The sequence below is a fragment of the Nicotiana sylvestris genome, chromosome 5, assembly GCF_000393655.2.
Source record: "Nicotiana sylvestris chromosome 5, ASM39365v2, whole genome shotgun sequence".
NCBI lineage: Eukaryota > Viridiplantae > Streptophyta > Magnoliopsida > Solanales > Solanaceae > Nicotiana > Nicotiana sylvestris.
This window is the reverse complement of record NC_091061.1, coordinates 169,753,803-169,777,657: the sequence shown is the minus strand read 5'-3', so window position 1 is coordinate 169,777,657 and position 23,855 is coordinate 169,753,803. Positions and strand designations below refer to the sequence as shown.

At 38.2% G+C, this 23,855-nt stretch overlaps 2 protein-coding genes across 3 annotated transcripts; one reads left to right on the top strand and one right to left on the bottom strand.

Moving 5' to 3' along the window:
• Positions 1–420: 420 nt before the first annotated feature.
• LOC104218291 (protein transport protein SEC24 C-like) lies at positions 421–19,103 on the top strand. Of its 2 annotated transcripts, none has more exons than XM_009768746.2 (26): positions 421–597; positions 746–887; positions 1,440–2,322; positions 3,777–3,992; positions 4,191–4,265; positions 4,416–4,514; positions 6,561–6,672; positions 7,428–7,555; positions 8,475–8,594; positions 9,294–9,374; positions 10,083–10,160; positions 10,274–10,366; positions 10,645–10,699; positions 11,239–11,315; positions 13,117–13,188; positions 13,304–13,387; positions 13,581–13,700; positions 13,814–13,882; positions 14,470–14,547; positions 14,709–14,847; positions 16,295–16,459; positions 16,939–17,084; positions 17,231–17,410; positions 17,848–17,936; positions 18,110–18,141; positions 18,687–19,103. In XM_009768746.2, exons 3-26 carry the CDS (start codon positions 1,462–1,464, stop codon positions 18,791–18,793), a joined length of 3,276 nt encoding a protein of 1,091 aa, XP_009767048.2. In that variant the 5' UTR covers positions 421–597; positions 746–887; positions 1,440–1,461; the 3' UTR covers positions 18,794–19,103. The 2 variants fall into 2 exon arrangements, with proteins under 2 accessions (XP_009767048.2, XP_009767049.2); XM_009768747.2 differs by having other exon boundaries at positions 1,403–2,322.
• Positions 19,104–21,976: 2,873 nt separating this feature from the next.
• On the bottom strand, positions 21,977–22,680 carry LOC138869649 (uncharacterized). The gene is made up of 2 exons (XM_070147281.1): positions 22,396–22,680; positions 21,977–22,189 (listed from the first exon to the last, which is right to left on the bottom strand). Exons 1-2 carry the CDS (start codon positions 22,678–22,680, stop codon positions 21,977–21,979), a joined length of 498 nt encoding a protein of 165 aa, XP_070003382.1.
• Positions 22,681–23,855: the final 1,175 nt, after the last annotated feature.

Here is a 23,855-nt window from a genome sequence, read left to right as displayed (position 1 = left end):
TTCGTGGAACATTCATATCAAGCAAATTGTATAGTATCATTATTTCTTATGAAACATTTATTAGGAGATGAAATGAAAGTTTTACCGGAGTCTTAATATGTTTTTAATGTTTGGTTGTAAAGATGGTATTAACACTAATATATTAAATTTTATAGTATAAATCGTTCTTTTTAATTATTCGCGCATCGCACGGTACTAATACTATATAATTAAACTGGAGTGCATTTCTATAATTATAAGTTAATTATTATCAAAATTAAACGGGGTATCACAGTCCTACATAATCTCGGTGTGTCTGGATTTGACGTCATTTCCAGGTGTTTCAACCAATCAAATTGTGTTGTTTCTCTAATACATTCTATGTAATATGTAATAAAATGAAAATAAATAAATAATAAAACAAGGTGGAGATTAAGAAAATCTCTATTTTCACAGGCAAACTAAAATATTTACACCTACATCTAAATGACCTTCTTCCCCATTGAATAATTGTCCGATCTCTGTGAAATCTTCACCAAATTCTGATCTATAAACCCACCCACTCCCCGTCCTTTTCTCTAGCTTGTCACATGCTATCTTCTTCCCCTAGATCTTCAGGTTTAACATTTCTTTCCGATGTGAAAATGCTATGTTTATGCTATGTTTATGCGAATGTATTCAATTATTGGATTTGTTTGATTTCGGACTTAGATTTTCTTTTAAAGATCTAATTTTTATTAATCTACTTGGTTTGTTTTTGCTTCAGATCGAAATCAGTCGAATCATTGAAAACCGGGTTCACTCGTAACGGTAAAGGTTTCGGCGAATTCATTCTCAGTTCATAACAGACGACGCCGTTTCCTTGCTGCCGGCGTCGACGTCCTTCAATTCCATTAACATCTCAGCTGGTGAGGCTTTTTCTTTTTTATAATTTTCTTTTGGGGAATTCGCGCTTTATAGTCCCTCAAATATCAACAAATTCTGATTTTGATTCTTGTGATATCTTGCTCTTGCTAAGCACTTTTGACCTTCAATTAATTAAAATGTGTACTTCTGATCCCGTCTGTAAATTTACATAATTCTAATGAATTATTAACTATTATATCATTTATTACCAATATGTTCTGTTAAATTTGTACTGTTACTTCATATTTGAGAGTAATAAAGTTATGAAAAAGTTTAAAAGTAACATATTTCCTATATATAAAAAGACATAAACACACATTTTAATTAGTTGATGGTTAAATGTGATTAGTCATATATCACAAGGATCAAAATTAGATTTACCAATAATTGAGGGACCAAAAGTGCTATTATCCCTATTTTAATTATTTATAGCCTTGTAATTTTTGTATGTTTCACCAGTTCTTTAATGCTCTATTTATATGTTTATTATCTGTCTCATTTCTGTGTATGAGATCAGGTGATTGTGGGACTTAGTTGAATTGCAATTTGTGTAGGTGGGAAATTTGGGAATAATCAATGGCGGCTCCAGGGGGACCTAGAACAGGGAATAGACCACCACCCAACTATAACCCTAATGCACTTGCTGATGGTATGCAAAATCTACAACTAAATAGACCTAACCAGTCACCTAGTGCTCCGAGGCCTAATAACCCATTTGGGCAGCAGCCACCTAGTGCTCCTAGGCCTAATAATACACCATTTGGGCAGCAGCAGCCACCTTTTGCTGGTGGACCAGCCATTAGTCGTCCAGGACCTCCACCACCTGGTGTGTTTCCGAGAGGTCCTAGTGGCGGTCCTCCACACACTGGATTGCCTCCTAATGTAGCTTCTAGACCAACTGGCCCTCCTCATGTGGCTCAATCTGCTCCTCCCTTTGCATCTCGGCCACCTCCTCCTGGTGCAATGCCTCCTTCTATTGGTGGTACAGCCCCGCCGTCTGCATTGGGTCCTCGTCCAGGGCCTCCGGGTCCTTTTGCTTCTTCGCCATTGACAACAGGTTTAGCTGTGCCGCCACCATCAAGCATTTCTAGTTCGGTTAGTAATGGGCCACCTGCAGGTGGGCCGGGAATGATGCAGGGTGGAGGACGTTTTCCTCCTCCAAGCAATACAATGAGGCCACCATTTGGAGCTTCTCCACCAGCTATGGTTTCATCTGGCACTCCTTCTCAGCCTCCGAGCATGCGCTCACCCTTTGGCGGTCCATCATCTATCAGCACAGCACCAGTTACAACACAACCGCCAACACCATTTTCGGGATCATTGCAGAATGTGCCACCTCCTTCGGGTTCCTCTCCATTTGCAGCACCTGGTCAAGGCATGCCTCCACCCATGGGTGCCCTTTATGGAACACAGTCGTGGCAAATGCCACCCCATCAGGTGATTTTATATGCGTATCTTACTGTACTTGTTTTGAAAGGTGAAATTTATGTATTTTTCCATAAATAAAGGTATGATAGAGTCATGTGAATATGCTATTGAAGGGACAAAAATAATAGAGTTTTCTTCAGATGCATGGTGTTAAGAATTTCCACTAAACTCATTACCGGAGTATAATTTATTTTATGTGATCTTTGAAGCTGTGAGATATGTTTAGTTCTTGCCTATGATAGACTACAAAAGAAGGAAGTCATAGGATATATATCTCTTTATCTGGACCGAAGTTTTTGGATCAACAAGTCACACGAGATGTGTCAATAATCAAATTATATGCGTTTAATGATCTTTAGTAATCATCAAAATCTAGCGTTAAAGAGATGCTTCATGACTGTAGGATAGAAAGAATCAATAATATCCAGGAACTTGTGATTTCTAGTTCATTCAAAGATAATTAGAGAAGTCTTTTTATGAATTTGTAATAAAATGTACCACTATTTTAAATAATTCTCATTTTAGTATTATGTGCATTATGTTGCCATTGCTTCTTTTTTCATCTTTCCTTGAGCCGAGGGTTAATCGTAAATAACCTCTCTATCTTCTCAAGGTAGGGATGAGGTCCGCGTACACACTACCATCTCCAAATCCCACTTGTAGGATTACACTGGGTTTTTTGTTGTTGTTGTTGTTGTTGTTTGTGCATTATAAATTTTCTTTTTATCTTTTTTTTCCCATATAAAACTTTGAGTAATTGCTATTAATAAAATTACCTATGTGAGATACTTTATCTTTTAACTTTTAACATGTTGTTTGGAATTCTTTCATTATTCAAAGTTATTAAATAATATTTTTTATTATTGTTTATTTATTTTTACTCCATAAATAGAATTTGTTTTTATTTATAAGCTTTTATAACTTTGCTTGGGATACAGACGTTCTTGAAAATTATTAAAAATTTCTTTTGAGTATCATTTGCTTATTTATCTAAAATAATTCAAAGCGTAAATAATGAAATCCTTCTATGAATTTGTTATCTAATGTGCCACTATTTTACATAATCATTATTTTAATATTAAGTATATAAGTATTTATGAAAAATAAAAATAAAATCTTAAGTATACAAGTTTGCTTAAGTTTGTCTGGACCATCTGAAAAGGATAACTGTCTTTCACAACTGAAGCTACAACAACCTAGCTATCCCTTCGTAAATAGAAGAAGAGGTATAGCAACCTCACAAAAAATTTACATTTAATTCAAAAACACCCTAAAGCACATGGCACTTTTCCAATATAGTGTTTTCTTTAGTTTTTTTTTTATAAGAAGTGTTTTTTCCTTTGTTTTCTATTGAAATTCTAAAATTCTGGGGATATTTTGGATCAAGTAGATTGGTTTCAGTTTGCTTTTATTGTATTTCCACATTCATGTGAAGTACATATTCTGAGTTTACTTATTGACAGGGGCCTCCACCTTCTGCTATTCCTGGTTCGATGCAACCACCAAGTATGTACGGAATGGCGCCTCCTCTTCCAAATCAGGCAGTGGCTTCGATAACACCTTCTATTGGTCATACCAGTCCATCAAAAGTTGATCCCAATCAAATCCCGCGCCCAATTCCAAATGCCTCTATAGTTCTGCATGAAACCCGACAAGGCAACCAAGCCAATCCCCCTCCGGTAAACTATCATTTCCTTTAAAGAAAGAAAACATTTGGCTATAATATCTTGCTTGGTTGTATTGGACTGTTGCATTTACGTATGAACTATCTTTTCTTCAACTGGTTATGCTTGCCTCCTAAGGGTTCAAATTAATCTAATTTTTTTTTTTTTGGTTTTACTGCTTTTTCCTGATTTACTTTTATGCCCCACTTGAAGCCTGCCACAAGTGACTATATTGTTAGGGACACTGGAAATTGCAGCCCACGGTTCATGAGGTGTACTCTTAATCAGGTACTAAACTTCTTTGCATTGTTCTTTTGTCTAAACATAATTCTTTCCTTTATGGTTTCTGCATGTATGCTCTTTCATCTTTCTATGGAAAGAAAAGCTTATTAACCATACATTTTTAATTAATTTTGGTCCTTGCTGTTTGTGTAACAGATTCCATGCACTGTTGACTTTTTGACAACCTCGGCAATGCCATGGGCTTTATTGGTCCAGCCCTTGGCTCTTCCTCATCCATCTGAAGAGCCCCTCCCGGTAATGCACTCTTTGCCATCTATATGTTCTAATTTTAATAGCCGTACTTTGTGCTCCCTCAGGTATTAGCTAATACTCATAACCAAACACCAGATAAATTTAATCTGAAATTTTATAACGCGATTAATATCCTAATCCCACTAATCCAACGGTCCCTAAGGGAATTTAAGAAGGCTAGCTATATGTCTACTTCATTTACAACATTTGAAGTACACATAAAGCTGCAGTTAATAAACTTTGTCTAGTGCGAGATATTAGTTCTGCCGAGATATTTCATATATATTTTATGGTTTGCATCAGTAAGGCTTATACAAGAGTATTTCTTGCTAACTGTACATTTACTTGAGTGAAGAAAGTTGGGTGCTGTTACCCATAAAAAATTGTCAATGTCAGCATTAGCTGTAACCTCTGTTGCCAACCCTATTGTATGAACCTTTGGCGTGGTAGGAAGTCACTTGAAGTAGATGGTATTAGTGACGAAGGCAGCTTTTTATGCTGGACGAGCGTTTCGCACTCTAGTTAGTAAAAGTGTTACAAGTCTTGCTATCTAAGTGGTATGAAGAGCGCCGGGAAAATGGTCATACCATAGAAGGAGAGGATAGCGGAAAATAGAAAGGTAAAACAAAGATGAGCTAGTCTTGAAACTTTACTGGCACTAGATAAACCGAGATATCTAGAGATCTAACAGTGATCAAGTGCTGGGGAGGTAGTAGTTCAGGAAATGGAATGAGCTAATAAATGTTTGTTATTCTTATCTGTGCTTTTAGGAGATGGTAGTGAAAACTTAGGGATGATACTGGTTTTTGGATAATTAGTTGCATCTCTCTGGCTTTCGCTTGTGTACCTAGGTTGACAAATATATTGAGGATGTTCTGTATATGAACATACTTTATGTGATGAAGGGATATTCTTTTAGTTATCCTCCATCCAATAAATAAAAATTAAAATGAATACCTTAATAAAAGGGGAAAAACAAAGTGAAACCACTGCTGTTTAAAACTTTGTCGTTTCTTTTACATAAAGAGAAATGAGTACAAAATTGGCCTCAGGGCTTTGTTCTAGCGATAAGAGTACAACATGTGATGTGTGGGTTAGGCAAAGGTCACATGCTTGAACATTGCCACAAGCTTTTGCCTAGTATTTAGTGGAGAAGGGTAGAGGGGCAGGCCCATTATCCACTGATTCGAACCATGCACCATGCCCCTCGGGAATTTCTCGGTTATCAAAGAGAAAAAAAAATACAAAGATCGGTAACTAAACTAAAATGTATTCTCTCGTTTGTAAAAATCACTATCTTATTTGAGCTTTAAACGTCTAGCAGCAGTTTCTTTCCTAGTTCTCTCATAATGCTTTATGCAATGCGGTTTGAGGTTTAGGAGCAACTTGTGAGTTTGCAGAATTTCGAAGTTTGGTTGAATTGCTTCACAAACAAAGAACTGTACTAGATAGACATGATGTATGGTGATGGGGGGCTGGGGACAACATCGTACTTTCTGTTAAATACTATTATGAAAAGCTTCTGATTAGGGAGTAGTCAGCTTTTTCGACATATCTCAATATGGATCCCAAGGGTGTTGAGGAAGGTGTGTTTTCACTTGGCTAACTTGCCAAGGGGTAACCTTGACCGCCGAGAATTGGAGGAAGAGGAAGAGTACTCAGAAGAAGATGTGAATCACCTCCTCTTACATTGCTGGAAAGCATATTGTTGTGTGGTGGGAAATTCTGAGATGGTTTGGACCTACGTGGCTGATGATGTATGCTAAGATGCACAGTTGACTGTAGTGACTCTTGGCGTCCGGGTGTGGTTTTCCTTTTTCTTATTGGTGGCCAAAAGGGATGAATTGTGATCCCCAGAGTGGAAATTGTTTCTATTAATCATCAGAAGTTCTAGGTTTATGCCTGCTATATATCTGTTATCATCTCTGCTTACTCCATTTTCTGAGCATGTAGGAGCACTTTAATAATGTAAATTGATTTCTGTAGCTTACTGAAGGCAGAATGAATTCATTTGTTAGTTCTTTTACCTTCTTGTTGCTTCCTTGATAGGTGGTTGATTTTGGGGAAAGTGGTCCTGTTCGGTGCTCTCGTTGCAAAGGCTATATAAATCCTTTCGTGAAGTTTATTGATCAAGGAAGACGTTTCATCTGTAACTTGTGTGGTAAGAATGAAATTTATTTATTCCCACTAACTTACTGTAATGTGATGTTTGGAGTTTAGAGCCCGGCTCTAGATATTATTTAGGGACTCAAGATTGAAATCCAACATACACCTTGCATTTGATAAGAAACAATGAAGAAAAAGTTATCTTTTAACATAGTCTTTTCTGGACCAACTTGAGATATAACTGCTGTTCGAAAGTAACATTGATATATATTAAGACGATCCTATAGGTTGACTAAGTCCATACATTAAGCCGGCCATAGAACAACTTCATAAGTGGACTAATGTTATGATGTGGGACAGTAAAATGAAATAATCTTTGACTCTCTCTCTCTCTCTCTTTCATGTTGGGGATTCACGTAGACAATGTGTGCACAAGCTGGCTTCAACATTGGCCATCCTATTTTTAGTGATCTGGTCCTGCTTTGACAGCAAGACCTCTGCCATTTTCTATGGTATAGCTTGTATTTCCTGAATCACCCTTCCTAGTGGATGTGCATGATTGTGATATAGTAGAAAACGTTCAATCTCCTTGTTGAAGACCAATTGGCCAGTGTCCATGCTATTCACAGATTGCATATTTCCAAAACAACTGACCCTAAAAGGAAAATGGATTAAACTCCTATGCCATCAGCTTCAGTGAATAAATCGAATGCACAACTTGAAATGTAGAACCATTTTCAATTTCCTAATGCTGCATTTTGAATGAAATTGTGCTGTAATGTAGTTATGTTTGTTGGCTTCATTTTGCAGGGCATACCGATGAAACTCCACGTGACTATCACTGCAACTTGGGTCCAGATGGCAGGCGTAGAGATGCTGATGAAAGGCCCGAACTATGCCGAGGAACTGTTGAGTTTGTCGCTACCAAGGAATATATGGTTGGTACCTTTTAGAACATTTGTTTGGGGTGTGATTACATGACTTTATAGAAGTAATGTCATACTAAGTTGGCATTCCTGGCGCTGAACTTTCAGTTTAAGCATCTTTGAGCTTTCAAATTTACTATTTAAACTTGTTTTAATGTTCGGGGAAGCTAGAGAATGGACCAGAATAGAGTGGAATGAATACATAGGATTCATATTGCAATATCAACTAATTTGAAAATGAGGTTGTTATAAAAAATTTACCCCTGTGTCAATTTAGATGACACATTTAGCTTATTGAGGGAGTAATAAATAATAAAGAAAACACTAATTTGAGATTGAGGCATAGTGGATTGTAATTCTGGAATCTTGCAGTTCACAGCACCCTTTTCTATCTATTCCAAATGTCGGCTCTTGTGTTACCTCTTTAGCACCAGGTTGTTGTTATCTGTCTGCTATTATGTTGCTGATTTAACTTATTAAAAAAAAAAGGGAAAAAGGAGAAGAAAATATTCTGCTGATGAGCATTCTTTTGGTGTCTAGCTTAGACTTGAGGAGAAAACAGTTGTGCTGTATATTATTCGTTACAAAATCTTTTTCAGCATTGAAATCCTTAAGCAGTATAAAAATACTACATACAGAGAGAAAGCTAGAGAGGAATGTGGGGAGGAGGAGAAGGGGAGTAAGCAATGAATGGGAGATGTGAAATGTTGAACTCTGGAAGACTTGTCAAATTATTGCTCCGAGAATACTGTGTGATCTGTTGACAGCAGAGTCAATAGGTTGAGGGTGTTAGTAGTGTGGACGAGTAGGATCTTGCATTTGGAAAATTAAACCAATACTTTGACAGAGACATTTATTGACAGTTCCTTAATTCAAATTTTAACTTCATGAATTTTGCAGTAATAACTTGGAATTTTGTCTTGTATTTCAGGTGCGAGATCCCATGCCGGCTGTATATTTCTTCCTAATAGACGTTTCCATGAATGCCATTCAGACCGGTGCAACTGCAGCTGCTTGCAGTGCGATCAGCCAAGTTATTACTGATCTCCCTGTAAGTCGTTTTTGGGGATGCAGCATGCAGTTTTTGTACTTTTAGATTACAGAAATAGAAAAGTATTTGTTTTGTCTTCTCAAATGGAATCATCATAAATCTGTCACTGTTTTGTACTAAATCAGTGAGGTTAATTAGAACTTCTGATGTAGTGAAGCTAGCTGAAGCAAGTACCCGTTTAATTTGTCTGTTTGAGATGACGAAAAATGTTATTGATGTGTATGATTTATGGAGAACCCAGTTTGTCTCCATCTGAATACTGCGGTGTTGCGCAAATGCTGCCCGGTAACCTTGGTTTATCCAAGAGAGCGTTATGGTTGAGTGGCTGTTGTTGTTGTTGTTTTTTTGGGGGGGGGGGGGGTAGGCAAAATATTGCCTGTAAGATGAAGAAATTATGACGGGCCGAAAGGATATAGTTGAACCCTTAAATGTGTTCGATTGGGGGGCTCTTTTCTCGGCATCTGGTGTCATTTTTACTAGCTGAATGAACCAGCGGTGATGTGGTAAAGACAGCTACCTTTAATCTACTGGGACTTGGGAAAGATGGGGTCAGCAAGTGGTTAGAATTTCACGTTCACTGCATGGATCAAGGAATAAATACTATTTGTGATATTATCCAGCTAAGCTGCACTTTTGGATTCGATTTTAATTCTTGGAAAGTTTATGAGCTGTCTTTGACATTGACAACTTTTATTGCAGGAAGGTCCTCGAACATTGGTTGGAGTTGCTACATTTGACTCAACTATCCACTTTTACAATCTCAAGCGTGCATTACAGCAGGTTTGACGCATTCAAATGAGTTTGATTATGCTAAATTAAGCTTTAACATCTGAAATTAAAAGGAGCTTTGAAATCAGTGTTGAATCTTAATCAGTTATCCTTGCCTTTTTCTCTTTGTGTGGTAATGATGAATTGACAATTACTTTTAAGGGGAAGAGTGCAAAACTAGTAAAATGGTTCTTGTTGGATTTCAGGAAGGTGTTGCCCAGATGATTAACGTAATGCATTTCTGAAAGAATTTCTATAAAAAACTGTGTGTTTTCATATCATCTAACAGAATTTCTATAAGTGAATAAAAATAAACAAACCTTTAACCAAGGCATCTGAGGAGAGGGAGTTAGCAGCACTTACTAAAACAAAGTAAACTTGTCCTTATTCATTTTTCTTGTCTTGTCTGCGATTAATTCATAGGGTGGTAGGAAAAAATATTAGCCTTCACAAAAGAGTTACTTTATTGCCCATCTAGACTTCTCTGCCTTAATTAGCTGCTCGTCTCCTTTACTGCCTAATTGCTCTATTGCGCTTGATTATGCAGTTCTCTCTTTATTCTTCCTGGTATATTTGGATTCTATTTCACTTGTGCCATTGCTCTCCAATATGATTTGTTCGTTGTTCTTTTGTCTAAAATGGAATTTGGGTTGTGGAAAATGGTTTATGTTGGTGAAGTGCCTGTTTTCTGATAAGTTGATTCTGGATCTACCTTTGCAGCCATTGATGCTTATAGTCCCTGATGTCCAAGATGTTTACACCCCCCTTCAAACCGATGTTATTGTGCAGCTCTCAGAGGTTAGTTCTGCATGATGATGACCAACTTTCTGTTCATTTTCCTCTTATTTAAAGCGAAACGACTAAGAATTTCAGTGCATCATGTGAATGTGGTTGCTTGGTTGTGTTTTCAGTGCCGTCAGCACCTAGAGCTTCTCCTAGAAAGCATCCCAACAATGTTCCAGAATAACAGGACTGCTGATTCAGCTTTTGGGGCTGCAGTCAAGGTACCAATGCTTTACATGAAGTTAGTTACCCTAGTTGTATTTGATCACAAATCCACTTGTTTTATATTGCCTCATTGATCCATAGATGGAAAAAGTATTTTCTGCATTCCTTCTAAAATGTGACTAGTTAGCTCACCACGGTTACGTGAGACTTTTCCATTCTGAGAAAGAGATTGGAAAAATTTTATTATTGTGTTGCTGCATGCCGATGAATGATTGCAAGTATAACCATCAATCTGATGGTCAATTGATTCTTACTATGCGTTTTGTTACTTCAGGCTGCTTTCTTGGCAATGAAAAGCACTGGAGGCAAACTTCTTGTGTTTCAATCAGGTAGGTGTTAAGCGCAGTGAACTATAAGTATCATGTACAACCTTTTGTCTCTAAAATCAAAACTATATTTTTTTTTCTCCGCGTGCTTGTGTTAAAAATGTTTTAGCTCTGATTTCCCCCTCTTTTGTTTGCAGTGCATTGCTGATTGACTGTTTTGCTTTTATTAATTTATGCTTAACTTCGGTGTCCAATGCAATCTGCTTAAATAGGATGATCCATAGAAGGATTGCTTTCTGTGGCACTGTCTGGTGCTTTTAGTATTGAAGTACTACTAGGATAGCTATGTTTGGATTGTATTTTCAGTAAATTCATGATTTTGAAACTCTCATCAAATTTGGACTGAATACTTTGTAAAATAGAAGCATGCTTTAGGCAATTGCCTTATAATTCCTTTTTTCTCCTTCACCTGGTGCATCAAATAGTTCATTAGTCCTATGATGTTATATTTCATGGAAATGATCTGTTGCATGAGTGGGCACCTTTGACCACACAAATTGTTATACATTTCTAAGTGTTGGATGTACTTGCTATTTTTATAGTCCTGCCATCTACTGGTATTGGAGCCCTTTCTGCTAGAGAAGCTGAAGGAAGAACCAATGTATCAGCTGCAGAAAAGGTAAATTTGTTGAACCAGTTTTTAGTTCAGCATATATCTGTCCTTTAGCAGGAGCTTTTTTCACTTGTTTTCTTGTTCTGCCTTTTCTTGATTGCTAAAGGCTTCTTGCTACTCCACCACTGGTGTCTCTCTTTTAGATTGTTGTGTATCCACTATCCCCTAGTTTTTGCCTTTATATCATAGTTGAATGTCCCAAAACATTGTACATATTTGTCATGTTGGCTCTGCCATAAAATTGTCCATATCCAGTGTTGAATACATAGAAACTTCCAGTCTTAACATGCATAAGTGTGAGAGCTGTTGTGTTTTAATTGTCAACTTTTATAAAAGGGACAATAGGAAAATTAAATAGGCATTTCACTATATTGACATGAAAAATGTCTACTTGAGGTGATGCCAGACACTGTGAAAGAGGAAATGTTCAGTCAGAGTTATGGTAGAAGGAGAAGACACAGGGCGTGAAAGCTTGTGTCACTAGCACTTGTGTGGGTCTTTTAGAGGGAAAGAAATAGGAGAGCTTTTGAGGGTGTATAAATTAAACTTAATTCAGTTGGGGAGTAGTATTTTATCCCTTCTTTCTTTTTGGTGCACCCATAAGGTTCCCTTTTGTGTAGAAGATTGGTTGTCGTTCATAGAAAATCATCTATTTTTTTTAGGTTTTCTACTTTTTGATTTAGTTCTCCTATACGGGCCTGCTTTTTTGCCCAAGCATTAATAGGAGTATAATTTATTACAACAACAATAAACCCAGTATATTCCCACAGGTTGGGCCTAGGGAGGGTAGTGTGTACGCAGGCCTTACCGCTACCTAGTGAAGGTAGAGAGGTTGTTTCCAATAGATATTAATATAATTTATTACTTTGATAAAAAAAGGTATTTCAATTTTTTTTAACAGAAAAAGTGAGCACCTTTTTACCAATCACATCAACTATCTATTTTTGGTTTCAGCACTTCTATCCAAATACGAACTACGTATTCATAAATTCAGCCCAGACACTTGAGAAGTGCTTTCCAGCACTTGATGCCTTTTTATTGTGAGAAGGTAAAGTAATTTAATGGATAAACTAGCACAAAGGGTGTGTTGTTACAACTGTACAATATTTTCAGAAGCAAAACAACCAAAATATGTCCTTTCTAATCCTGTTGGGCTTCTAAAATTTGTAACACTGATCAACCTCGTCTACATGTCCAATCTACATCATGAGCAGAACAAAATGATACAATTAAATTTTATTCATGATAGAGTTAGCAGAGTCTTCAAAACATCTTCTATTTCTTTTAGTCCATTCAGTCCGCCATATGCATGCTGGGATAGCATACCACCACCTGCGCTTGCTCTTCTGTGGGCTCTAACTCCTTCTTCAGGTCAATTTTAACCCTCAGGGGTTGGCATGGTGGCAATTGACTTGAGCCCTGGGGTTTGCTCCCTTTCAAGGTCTCAAGTTCGAAACCCACTGGGTGCAAACAATTTCTGAGGGCCATCAAACTGGGTAAAACCTGAATTAACCGTGGTGCACTTGCGGGAAACTCCTTGCCGAGGGCCTGTGCACCGCCGGGATTAGTCGGGGCTCTTAGAGACTCGGACACCCGGTGCAAATCAAAAAAAAAAATGGTACATTTATATGACTTGGACAAGCGATAAATTTCATCACATGTCTCCAGGAGTAACGTGGATCCGAGTTTTTGTAATGTACATATCCAGCACCAATGTGGCAATGAACAAAACTTTTCTAGCTTATCCCCCCAAAAAAGAAACCATGGTGTTGCTTATTCAGAAGAGTTGAATATTTTCCTATTGCAGGAGGCTCACAAGTTGCTTCAGCCGGCTGATAAAACTTTGAAGACAATGGCTATTGAGTTTGCCGAGTATCAGGTGAGTTACATAAAAAGCCTGTGGAAGAATGATTCATTAAGCACAACTAGAATGTTAAGAAGTCTTTTCATATTATGACCGTTCACATCAATTAATTACATCTCAACTTCTTCAGGTCTGTGTTGACGTGTTTCTCACAACTCAATCATATGTAGATATTGCCTCTATCTCGGTCATCCCTAAAACTACCGGTGGGCAGGTAACTGTGAAGCTGTTACTATTTTAGCTCGTCTTCTCCCCGAGGCCCTTGGTTATGATGCACTTACTGTTAATGGAATTTATGAACATTCTTATTATGCAACTTATGATATATGATAGCCACTTCACTTCATGTTCCTTTTGATATCTTTTATATCTAGGTTTGAGCTTTAAGGCTATTTCACTTGTGTCAGGTGTACTACTATTTCCCTTTTTCTGCTCTTGCTGATTCTGCCAAGCTATACAATGATCTTCGATGGAATATCACTAGGCCCCAAGGGTTTGAGGCAGTAATGCGTGTAAGATGTAGTCAGGTATGCTTCCCAGTTTTTGTGTCTTCCTGTGCTTCTTTCATAGAACTAGCAGCAACATACCGCATTTATGGAACTTAAGTGTAAAATTCACGTCGACCGTGTTTCATTTGCAGGGAATTCAAGTTCAGGAGTACTCTGGAAATTACTGTAAAAGAATTCCAACAGATGTTGATCTACCTGCGGTTTGTCTCTCTATCTCTCTACTCCCTCCCCCCTTAAAAGAAGATTATGCACTTCCCAAGCAAAAAGCACAAGCACAACAACTTAAAATTTAATAGATTAACTGTGCGCTTCTGTATTAAGTTCAAAGCATCTGTAGCAGATTTCTTGGGGAATACCAAGCATCCCCATATTATGTTTGGCTATAGTTGATAGTTTACTATGAGGCAAAGGTGCAGCGTCAATATTTTTATTTTGTCTGATTCTCTATCGATTCCCTGCCGGATTTTCTCAGTGGATTTCGAACGATGTTTACTTCTCCACCATACAGAGTTTTGTCCTGTTCTTTTGTCGAGTCTGGGGGTGGAGATGACACAACCGACGAAGCTGTAACACCATCTTTTTCAGATTATCTTTATTAGGTTTTAGTTGATAAATACAAACTTCTACGGTCACTTCTGCTGCTTATTTGCTCTGAATAATTAAGCTTGCCTGTCAATTCCCCTTTTTTGTGTGCATATCTACACTGTTGATTTCCTGTTGAATGTGCTAGTGTGACTGACTCCTGAATTGAGTGTATTCATTTCTAAAGGAGCTTTCCATTGTGCAGATTGACTGTGACAAAACAATTATGGTGACATTGAAACATGATGACAAATTGCAGGATGGTTCAGAATGTTCTTTTCAGGTACAAATTTGTTTGCATCTTCAGCAATGAGTTTTTGGTCTATGCTGTTTGCATTGTTTCTGTATGTCTATTTTTCCTTACCCCTGCTCCCTCATTTATTCCTTTTTCTTTCGTGGTGCAATTTGATGGCCATTTACTAGAGCTTGTTTCTGTGTTTCTAGTCTGCCGTTCTTTACACTACTATCGATGGCCAAAGAAGAATCCGAGTGTCAACTTTGGCTCTGCCTTGCACAACTTTGTTGAATAACATGTTTCGATCAGCTGACTTGGACACACAATTTGCTTGCATCTTAAAGCAAGGTAGAGTATACTATGTCTTAATTCACTGCCACATTCTTAAGTACAATATTTATTTCACAGTTCAGCCTCCTCATCCGCCTTCCCAATGGTTGGGGGGCATCTTCTTTTTTTCTTCTCAGTCAATCCCCAAATTTTGAAGTTGGGAAAATTTTATGTCTATAATGTGCTTTCTGCCTCAGTAAGGATCTTTGGTTTCCCCCCTTTGTACCAAGATCTTTGACACTTCATTTTTTCTTACAATGTATGCATTTATTTAATTCCGAAATAGCTGCACCGGTTTTGGTCCTTTCTCAAATGTGCATAGCCGAAATATATCTAAAATTGTGCGGGGATACGTCCTCCAACCGACCAGGCAGACGTGTCCATGGGCACCATATTGAATCTGATTATTTCTGTAATGGTACTCCCCCTTTTCTATAATCCCCATAATTTCTGCAGATTTGGAACGAATATTTGCTAGACGGGGTTGTAACTTTTGTGTCTAGATATGTGATTTTGGATGCTATGCGAAAGCGAAACCACGAATGAACAAATTGAGGGACAAAGAAAAATAAGTGTCTTATCAAAAAAGAATTTAAGAAATTTTGCCACTGCTGGAATAAGTAGAGGGAACTGGTGTTTGTAGGATGTCACCTCTTTTATATCTTTTGGCAGAATGGCTAAATGATATTTTCCTTGTTTTCCCTCAGGGATCAATTCGTTCGGATGTGTAGGAGAAAATTAATATATCGTATATTTTGCCGTAGAAATGCATAATTAATTAACTCCTTTTTTTTTGTTTCACATTTCTTCTGACTAGTAATGCCTCGGTGAACTTGTCACCACTCTTAGCATTTAATGAATTGGTATGTGGAATCTAAGTCAGCAGCAAATTTGTGCTACTGTACTTAGCTTCCATTTTTATTCCCTTTTTCATGTGATTTTTCGTCAAAGAAGAATCTATATTGTATCTCCCAAATCTCCTAGAAGTTAACTGAACAAATTACCGCACAAGAGCTTAACATCTTACTCCTCTCCCTCTCTGCCAGAGGCTAATACTTTTGTTTTTTTAATATGTTAAATCCCCCCCCCCCCCCCAAGGAAATCCCCTGGCCCGAAGCAAATAATTATTTTCGTCCTTTTCAAGAGTCCACGGTGTATTTAATTGTTTATTTTTGATAAATGAAAAAATTGAAGCTAGAAAATCAAAGCTTCCAAATAAATGGAATAGAAGTGCCTATGAACTGCTCCGGTCTTCTTTATTAGAAGATAGCTCTTTACAGCTTATAATTGCAGCTTTGTGGTCCGCATAATAACTAGCATGAGTCGTCAAGTGGCCTACACTACTTGCTTCTGATGTTTAATGTTATCTCATGCCCTGTTGCTATTTCATCATATTGTTCCTTATTTTCACCTTGTTTATTATTTTAAAAGAGTAATCGTACTTATGTCATTTTTCTGCATGCAGCGGCCAGTGAAGTGCCAACTGCTCCTCTCTCAAAGATCAGAGAGCAAGTGACAACCCTTTGCATCAACATTCTGCACTCTTATCGTAAATACTGCGCCACAGTGTCATCCTCGGGACAACTTATCCTTCCAGAGGCACTTAAACTTCTTCCTCTTTACACACTGGGTATATCTTGCATTCCTTTTACCCAAGCCTTTCATTTTCCAAAGATTTAACAGAGTTGGTTTATACATGCAGTATAGTGTACAATTAACTCTCTTCCATAATTTTCTTTTCTTTTCCTTTTTATATTTAAGTTGACATATTGGTCAAAATGCGTATACCCCTCTCCTCTATGTTCCACCTTGGTTCCCTTTGGTTGTTATTCTTTACGATTGTTTATTCAGTGTATTATATTAGTTGAGCTAATGTTAATCATATGAAGGAAAATAGTGCCGAGAAAAGCTAAATGAATCATTGATCACCCACTCTTTTCATCTAAACGTTATATGCATTTAGCTTCCGAATGCTTCGTATGTATAGAGTATATTGAATGTCTACCTGCCTGCCTCTAATCTCTTTGTCGCTACAAAACTATTTCCTGTAACTTGTTTGAAAAACATAATGTAATAGCTATGTTAATATAAGTTTTCTTAATTTTTCAGCTTTGCTTAAAAGCACTGGACTTAGAACTGATGGACAGATTGATAGTAGGTCCTTCTGGATTAATTATGTTTCCCCACTCTCTACTCCATTGGCAATCCCTCTGGTCTACCCTAGATTGATAGCCATTCACGAACTCGATACAGAGGTATGGACATGTATTTATGGATTTACTTCCCTTTTTTCTTTTGCCTTTTTAAGTCAACTTGGTAGTTTTATTCATTTTCTCGATTCATTTTGAACATTATTTTAGGATTACATTTCTTACATCTCATTCTGTATCTGAACTTGCAGGAGAATGACGATTCTCTTATTCCTCCTTCTATTCCACTTTCCAGTGAACAGATCAGTGACAACGGGATCTATCTTCTCGAGAATGGCGAGGACTGTTTGATATATGTTGGGAACTCTGCAGATCCTAGTGCTATCCGTCAGCTGCTAGGCATTTCATCTGTTGAAGAAATTCCTGCTCAGGTAAATTGGCATGTCTTTCCCTGTTGATTGGTAATATTATTCTATATGTACGAGGAGGTAAAAGTGGGGAAAACATTCTCAGCACCTGTTTTCCTAGGATTCCCCATATAGAGATTTGATCCTTCTGCTGAAACAAGTGCATTTAATTTGTATATATTATTCTTGATTGCTTCGGTTAAACTGTATGAATCCGCGGTGGTCAGATGTGTCCGTCTTAAAAGTAAACTTGGGTTTGTTTTTTTGGGGGGTGGGGGTGGGGTCTCCTGTATGCTGTTTGTTTATATTTTGTTCTCCAACTTATTAGTCTCTTGGGTTTGTTAAGTTCTTGATGGACAGAGCAATCAAATGTTTTTTTTCCCTTGGTGAAGCAAAGCAATTACCTATTGTAATTTAGCTCCTCTCTGCTTAAATTCTGAATTTTCCCTTTTTCTCCTCAGTTTGTTCTGCAGCAGTATGACAATCCACTTTCTAAGAAGCTCAACGATATCATTAATGATATTAGACGCCAAAGGTGTAACTATCTCCGGTATGATTCTTCTTTTTATGTGTATTTGCTCCTCTCTTTATTTCTACCTTTTAGGAGATGGTTCCTCTATTACATTTCATTACTTATAAATCAAAAGGGATGTAAATGTGAAGTCTTAACTATAACACTTAATATTTCTAATTTCTGATATGTTCTCATTCTGATCTTCGCAGCTTAAAATTATGCAAAAAGGGGGATCCATCAGGTTTGTATCCACACCATCTTTTCTCACTTCTACCCTCAGTCTTTTAACACCCACCCCCCACCCACCCCACAAAATTGTAAATTCATGAAGTGAATTAAAGGAGAAGGGACGGAATAACTAATCATCAAACTGATCTAAATAGTTTAATCTTTTAATCAATTAAATATTTACCCTGCATTTATAGCTGCCTGGTGTAAATACTTCATATGAGATCTTGCAATGACTAATCATCCTCACTTTGTTTATTAACTCACCTTTAGCCATTCCAGATTTGCAAGTTTTAAAACAATATCACTAGTTATTCCTAGGTTTATGTGAGGTTAGAACTATTGTATCGTAGCAGGTTGTCTTTTACTCTTGTTTTAAGCCAAATACCAATGAGGCAAAAAGGATGATTATACAAACATTTCCCAAAGGATTTCTACATGCAAGAAGCATGCTCATGTCAGATTGATTTGGAATGAGAAAAATTATTTTCTTCATGTGATGTTCATTCTTGGTCTTGCCACTAGCATGTTCTTAACGTTTGAATTTCTCTTTGTCAGGCATGTTATTTTTCTCACACATGGTAGAAGACAAGACACAAAGTGGACTTTCATACGTCGAATTTCTAGTGCATATCCATCGGCAAATTCAAAATAAGATGGCTTGAGAGAAGATGTCCAATTCTCTTCATGAATTTTGACCATAGAGAAAGGGTGGTACAGATGGTTTCAGTATGAAGAGGCCGCAAATAAGCTTTCGAGGAGCGGCCTCATCCATGATGTTCTGTTGAAAAGCAGGAAAAGCTAGTTTAGATGTCAGAGCTCTCGAAGAATTTTTGAAGTGTAGCACATACTCAAAAAGAATGAAGAAGAAGCATACTTTTCTGTACTTTCACAGTGATAGTGTTATTTATTCTGTTTATTTTTCTTGATATGATTTGTAAAACTAAAATAGATAAAAGGGTTTTGTTGACTATATGGAGGATGGTGTCGAAAAAGTGGTTCTTTTTCTACCGTGTCTGAAGTAGCGAATGTTGTCTTGAATCCCAGAGCAGCATTAGCTGAACTGAACTCTGAAAATAGAGCTATTTGAGCTTTTCAATTGGCTGAATATGCTTTGTAAAGCTGTCCAAGCCTTGTGGACCGAGTTATCGGTACCTGTGCCGGTGGGATTTCTGTTACGGCCCTAAATCTGGATCCGGTCGTGATGGCGCTTCTCATGAAGACAAGGCCAGCCGATACATTCCCACTTCCTTTTAAGCAATTAAAATAATAAGAATTTAAGTCTTTAACATGATAAAATCTTTAAATAAGTAGTGAACAGTACAATTTGCGGAATTAAAACCAATACAACCCGACATCGGGGTGTCACCACATACGATCGGCTCTACAACAACAGTATCGCCTACCGGGGTGATACATGAACAAGTGAAACAAGAGACTCACGAGGCGTACCCAAATAATGAGCAAAGTATGAGGACACATAAAAAAAAGGTGGAACCGGGATCAAATAATACAGAGGCATCTCTGTGGCAGACTGAAACAATACTTGTAATAGCAGCATCGAAAGCAATAGCATCGGGTCTAGCTGGAAGTGCATAGAAACGGGCCTGACCGCCCCCTGATCGACCTCCCCCTCTAGGGCGACCCCTAGCTGACTGACCTCCATCCTTTGCTGGGTGGGTGGGTGGTGATGAAGTAACTGACGCTGAAGCCGATGGCTGACCCCTCTGCTGAGATGGACCCGCAAGACGACGTGGACACTGCCTCTACCGTGTCTGAAGTAGCGAATGTTGTCTTGAATCCTAGAGCAGCATTAGTTGAACTGAACTATGAAGATAGAGCTATTTGAGCTTTTCAATTGACTGAATATGCTTTGTAAAGTTGTCCAAGCCTTGTGGATAGAGTTATCGGTATCTGGACCGGTGGGATATCATAAGTGCCTCGTGCAATTAGTCGATGTGCGCACAAGGTAGCCGAGATACCACGATTATTAAAAACGATACTCTTTCAGTCGAGCTGTCAAATTTCCCTCAATACTCTGGGATTTTGTTATTAAAAAGCGTAGAGGAATTAAGTTTTCGTTCTCACGTTATTAAAACAATTACAAACTTTCCATCATAAAGATTAGTGTGAACTCGCACAGGTGAAAAAAGTAGGCAAATATATGAATGAGTGAGTTGAAGAATGGTTATGAACTGATGTACGCAAAGAAAGAACCCTAGAAAATTGTTGTCTTCTTGATCCGAGCAAGGAAGCAATTTACATGGTGAAAAGGAGTATTTCAATTTCATTTTAACGAGCATACAAGCCAAAGAGTCTAATTAATGCTTTTCTGTTTTTACTTTATGAGATATGAATAATTAGGGTTGTGCATTCAAATCGGTTTATCGATAAATCGCATCGATTATTTGTTATCGGTTTATCTATTTATCGATTTCGATTTCGAAATTTTCCTTATCGAGTTATCGATTTCGATTTTGTCCTCTTCGGTTATCGGTTTATCGATAAACCGATAAGATATACTAAATTTTTTTTATTTATTTTACCCTTATTCTATAATACCCTTTCCTTTACCCTAAGTCCTTAACCCTATTATTTCATCTACCACATTTAAGGAATGATCATATTTAAAGCTCAAGGGAATGAAGTTTAAATTAATGGAAGTGTTGGTGGCATACATTTGATCCCTTACTTTAGTTTCGTTGCATGTGCTTGTTGACATAATTTTTATGTTATAAACGGTGTTCGTCTTATTTTAGCTTTTTTTTTTGTCCATATTAGTTAGGCGTGTTTATAGCGATATACTTTCCGTAGAATCCCGCAAATTTTCTTATTGGTGTAATCGATAACCGAATCGATAAGCCCAAAAAATCGATAAATCGAAATCGAAAAAATCGAAACCTTATTGAAACGATAACGATAAGCATATGTACAAATCGATAATCGATAAGTGTCAAAATCGAATCGATAAATCGAATGCACACCCCTAGATATGATCATATTTTTGCATGTTTAACTGTTTTAAGTGTCAAGTACAGAGAAGACAACGACAACAATAATGACCCAGTAAAATTCTACTAGTGGGGGGAGGGTAGTGTGTACGCAGACCTTACCCCTACCCCGAGGGAGTAGAGAAACTGTTTCCAAAAAACTCTCGGCTCAAGAAGATAAAAAGAGACAATATCAGTACCACTAACATATACCGTAGGAATAACAACATCATAAAGATCAGAAAATAGATAAAAAGCAAAAGCGATAGCCATTAAATAAACCGGGCATTATGAAAAACGAAAGAGTAGTAAGACACAACATTAACCACTAGCAGTCTAAGACAAAAATCCTATCAGACTAACCTCACAAACGTAGGAAGTAGAAAAAGATACAACTACCTCCTAACCTACAACCTTATCAAGGGTCATGTCCTCGGAAATTTTGCCTCGCCATGTCTTGCCTGATCACCTCTCCCCAATACTTCTTAGACCGCCCTCTACCTCTTCTCGTGCCTTCCAAAGCCAGTCGCTCACATCTCCTTACCGGAGCATCTGGGCTTCTCCTCTTTACGTGCCCGAATCATCTGAGCCTCGCTTCCTGCATCTTGTCATCAATGGGAGCCACACCTACCTTCTCCCGAACATCATCATTCCTGATCTTATCTATCCTAGTGTGTCCGCACATCCACCTCAACATCCTCATTTCTTCTACTTTCATCTTCTCGATATGTGAGTTCTTAACAGGCCAACACTTAGCCCCATATATCATGGTCGGTCTAACCGCCGCTCTATAAAACTTACCTTTAAGTATATGTGGCACACTCTTGCCACACAGAATTCCAGATGCTAACCTCCACTTCATCCACTCCACCCAATACGGTGTATGACATTCTCGTCGAACTCCTCTCCCCCTTGGATAACCGACCCAAGGTACTTGAAACTGCCTCTACTTGGGATGACCTGTGATTCAAGCCTCACATCCATGTCCGCTTCCCTCGGCTCAACGCTGAACTTGCACTCCAGGTATTCCGTCTTTGTCCTGCTCAGCTTGAAACCCTTATACTTAAGGGCCTGTCTCCAAACCTCCAACCTCTCGTTAACATCGGCTCATGTCGCATCAATCAGAACTATGTCGTCAGTGAACAACATACACTATGGCACCTCACCTTAAATATGGTGAGTTAGCTCGTCCATCACTAGGGCATATAAGAACAGGCTGAGCGCCGAACTTGGTGTAACCCTATAATAACTGGAAAATGCTCTGAGTCGCCTCTTACTGTCCTAACTCGAGTCTTAGCCCCATCATACATGTCCTTAATCGCCCTAATGTAGGCAACCGACACACCTTTTGCCTCCAAGCATCTCCAAAGAACCTCTCTAGGAACTTTGTCATACGCTTTCTCCATATCAATAAACACCATGTGCAGATCCTTCTTGCTCTCCCTGTACTGTATTACCAACCTTTTAATAAAGTGTATAGCTTCAGTAGTAGAACGACTTGACATGAACCCAAACTTGTTGTCGGATATAGATACCGTCCTCCTCACCCTCACTTCAACCATCCTTTCCCAAACTCTCACGGTATGACTCAGTAATTTGATACCCTTATAATTGTTACAACTCTGGATATCACCTTTGTTCTTGTACAACAGAACCACCATACTCTACCTTCATTCATCCGGCATCCTCTTCATCCTAACAATAACATTAAACAACCTAGTCAGCCACTCCAAGCCTGCTCTACCCACACACTTCCAAAATTTAATCGGAATTTCGTCTGGCCCGGTCGCTCTGCCCCTACTCATCTTACGTATAACTCCTACCACCTCCTCAACCTCGATGCGCTTGCAGTACCCAAGTCATGGTGACTCTCGGAATGCTCCAGTTCACCTAGCACAATATGCTGATCTCCTTCTTTATTCAGAAGTTTATGAAAGTAAGTCTGTCATCTCCTCTTAATCTGGGCATCTCCCTTCAATACTCTACCATCCTAGTCTTTGATGCACCTCACTTGGTCCAAATCCTAAGCCTTCATCTCTCTCGTCTTGGCCAGATGGAATAACTTCTTCTACCCACCTTTTCCCTAGTTCTTCGTACATACGACCAAAGCCGCAGTTTTAGCCTCCGTGATCGCCAGCTTAGCCTCCTTCCTAGATACCTTATACCTCTCCATGTACACTCACCTCTCCTCCTCACCTATGCTTCCTACTAACTTTAGGTACGCCACCTTCTTCGCTTCTACTTTACCTTGGACCACTTCATTCCACCACCAGTCTCCTTTGATGCACCTGCTCCTCCAAGCTCCTATAGCCGACAACCGCCCCTCCAACTCCTGAGCTTTATCCTTAGTCAAGGTTCCCCACCTAATTCTCGATCGTCCTCGGACAGACCTTTTCTTCCTCTTTAACATAATACCAACGTCCATCACCAAGAGACTATGCTGCATAGAGAATGATCATGAAAAGCTTTTACGACATAGAGTATAGGGTGAAGAAATACTAATTAGAAGATGTCCGATAATTGTGTATATAGATAGTCGGTAGATGTCTTAAACGCATAGATCAACTAGATGATGCAGTTGGTGGACAAAATTTACTAGCGATAGTAATTTGTGGGATGTAGCTCATGAAGCGGACGTGGAAGTAAGGCTTAATATACAAGTTAATATGAAGAGAGGAAGTTTCAAGTTTCGGGACAATAATCCAAGGTTATGGGAGATTGACGATGATATCATCTA

Coding starts and splice junctions, on each gene's coding strand:
- LOC138869649 (XM_070147281.1), bottom strand. CDS start 22,680: ATGGTTGAAGTGAGGGTGAGGAGGACGGTATCTATATCCGACAACAAG. Junction 22,190..22,395: donor CTAAGACTCGAGTTAGGACA/GTAAGAGGCGAC, acceptor GTTTGGAGACAG/GCCCTTAAGTATAAGGGTTT.
- LOC104218291 (XM_009768746.2), top strand. CDS start 1,462: ATGGCGGCTCCAGGGGGACCTAGAACAGGGAATAGACCACCACCCAAC. Junction 4,515..6,560: donor CATCTGAAGAGCCCCTCCCG/GTAATGCACTCT, acceptor CTTCCTTGATAG/GTGGTTGATTTTGGGGAAAG. Junction 11,316..13,116: donor ATGTATCAGCTGCAGAAAAG/GTAAATTTGTTG, acceptor TTCCTATTGCAG/GAGGCTCACAAGTTGCTTCA.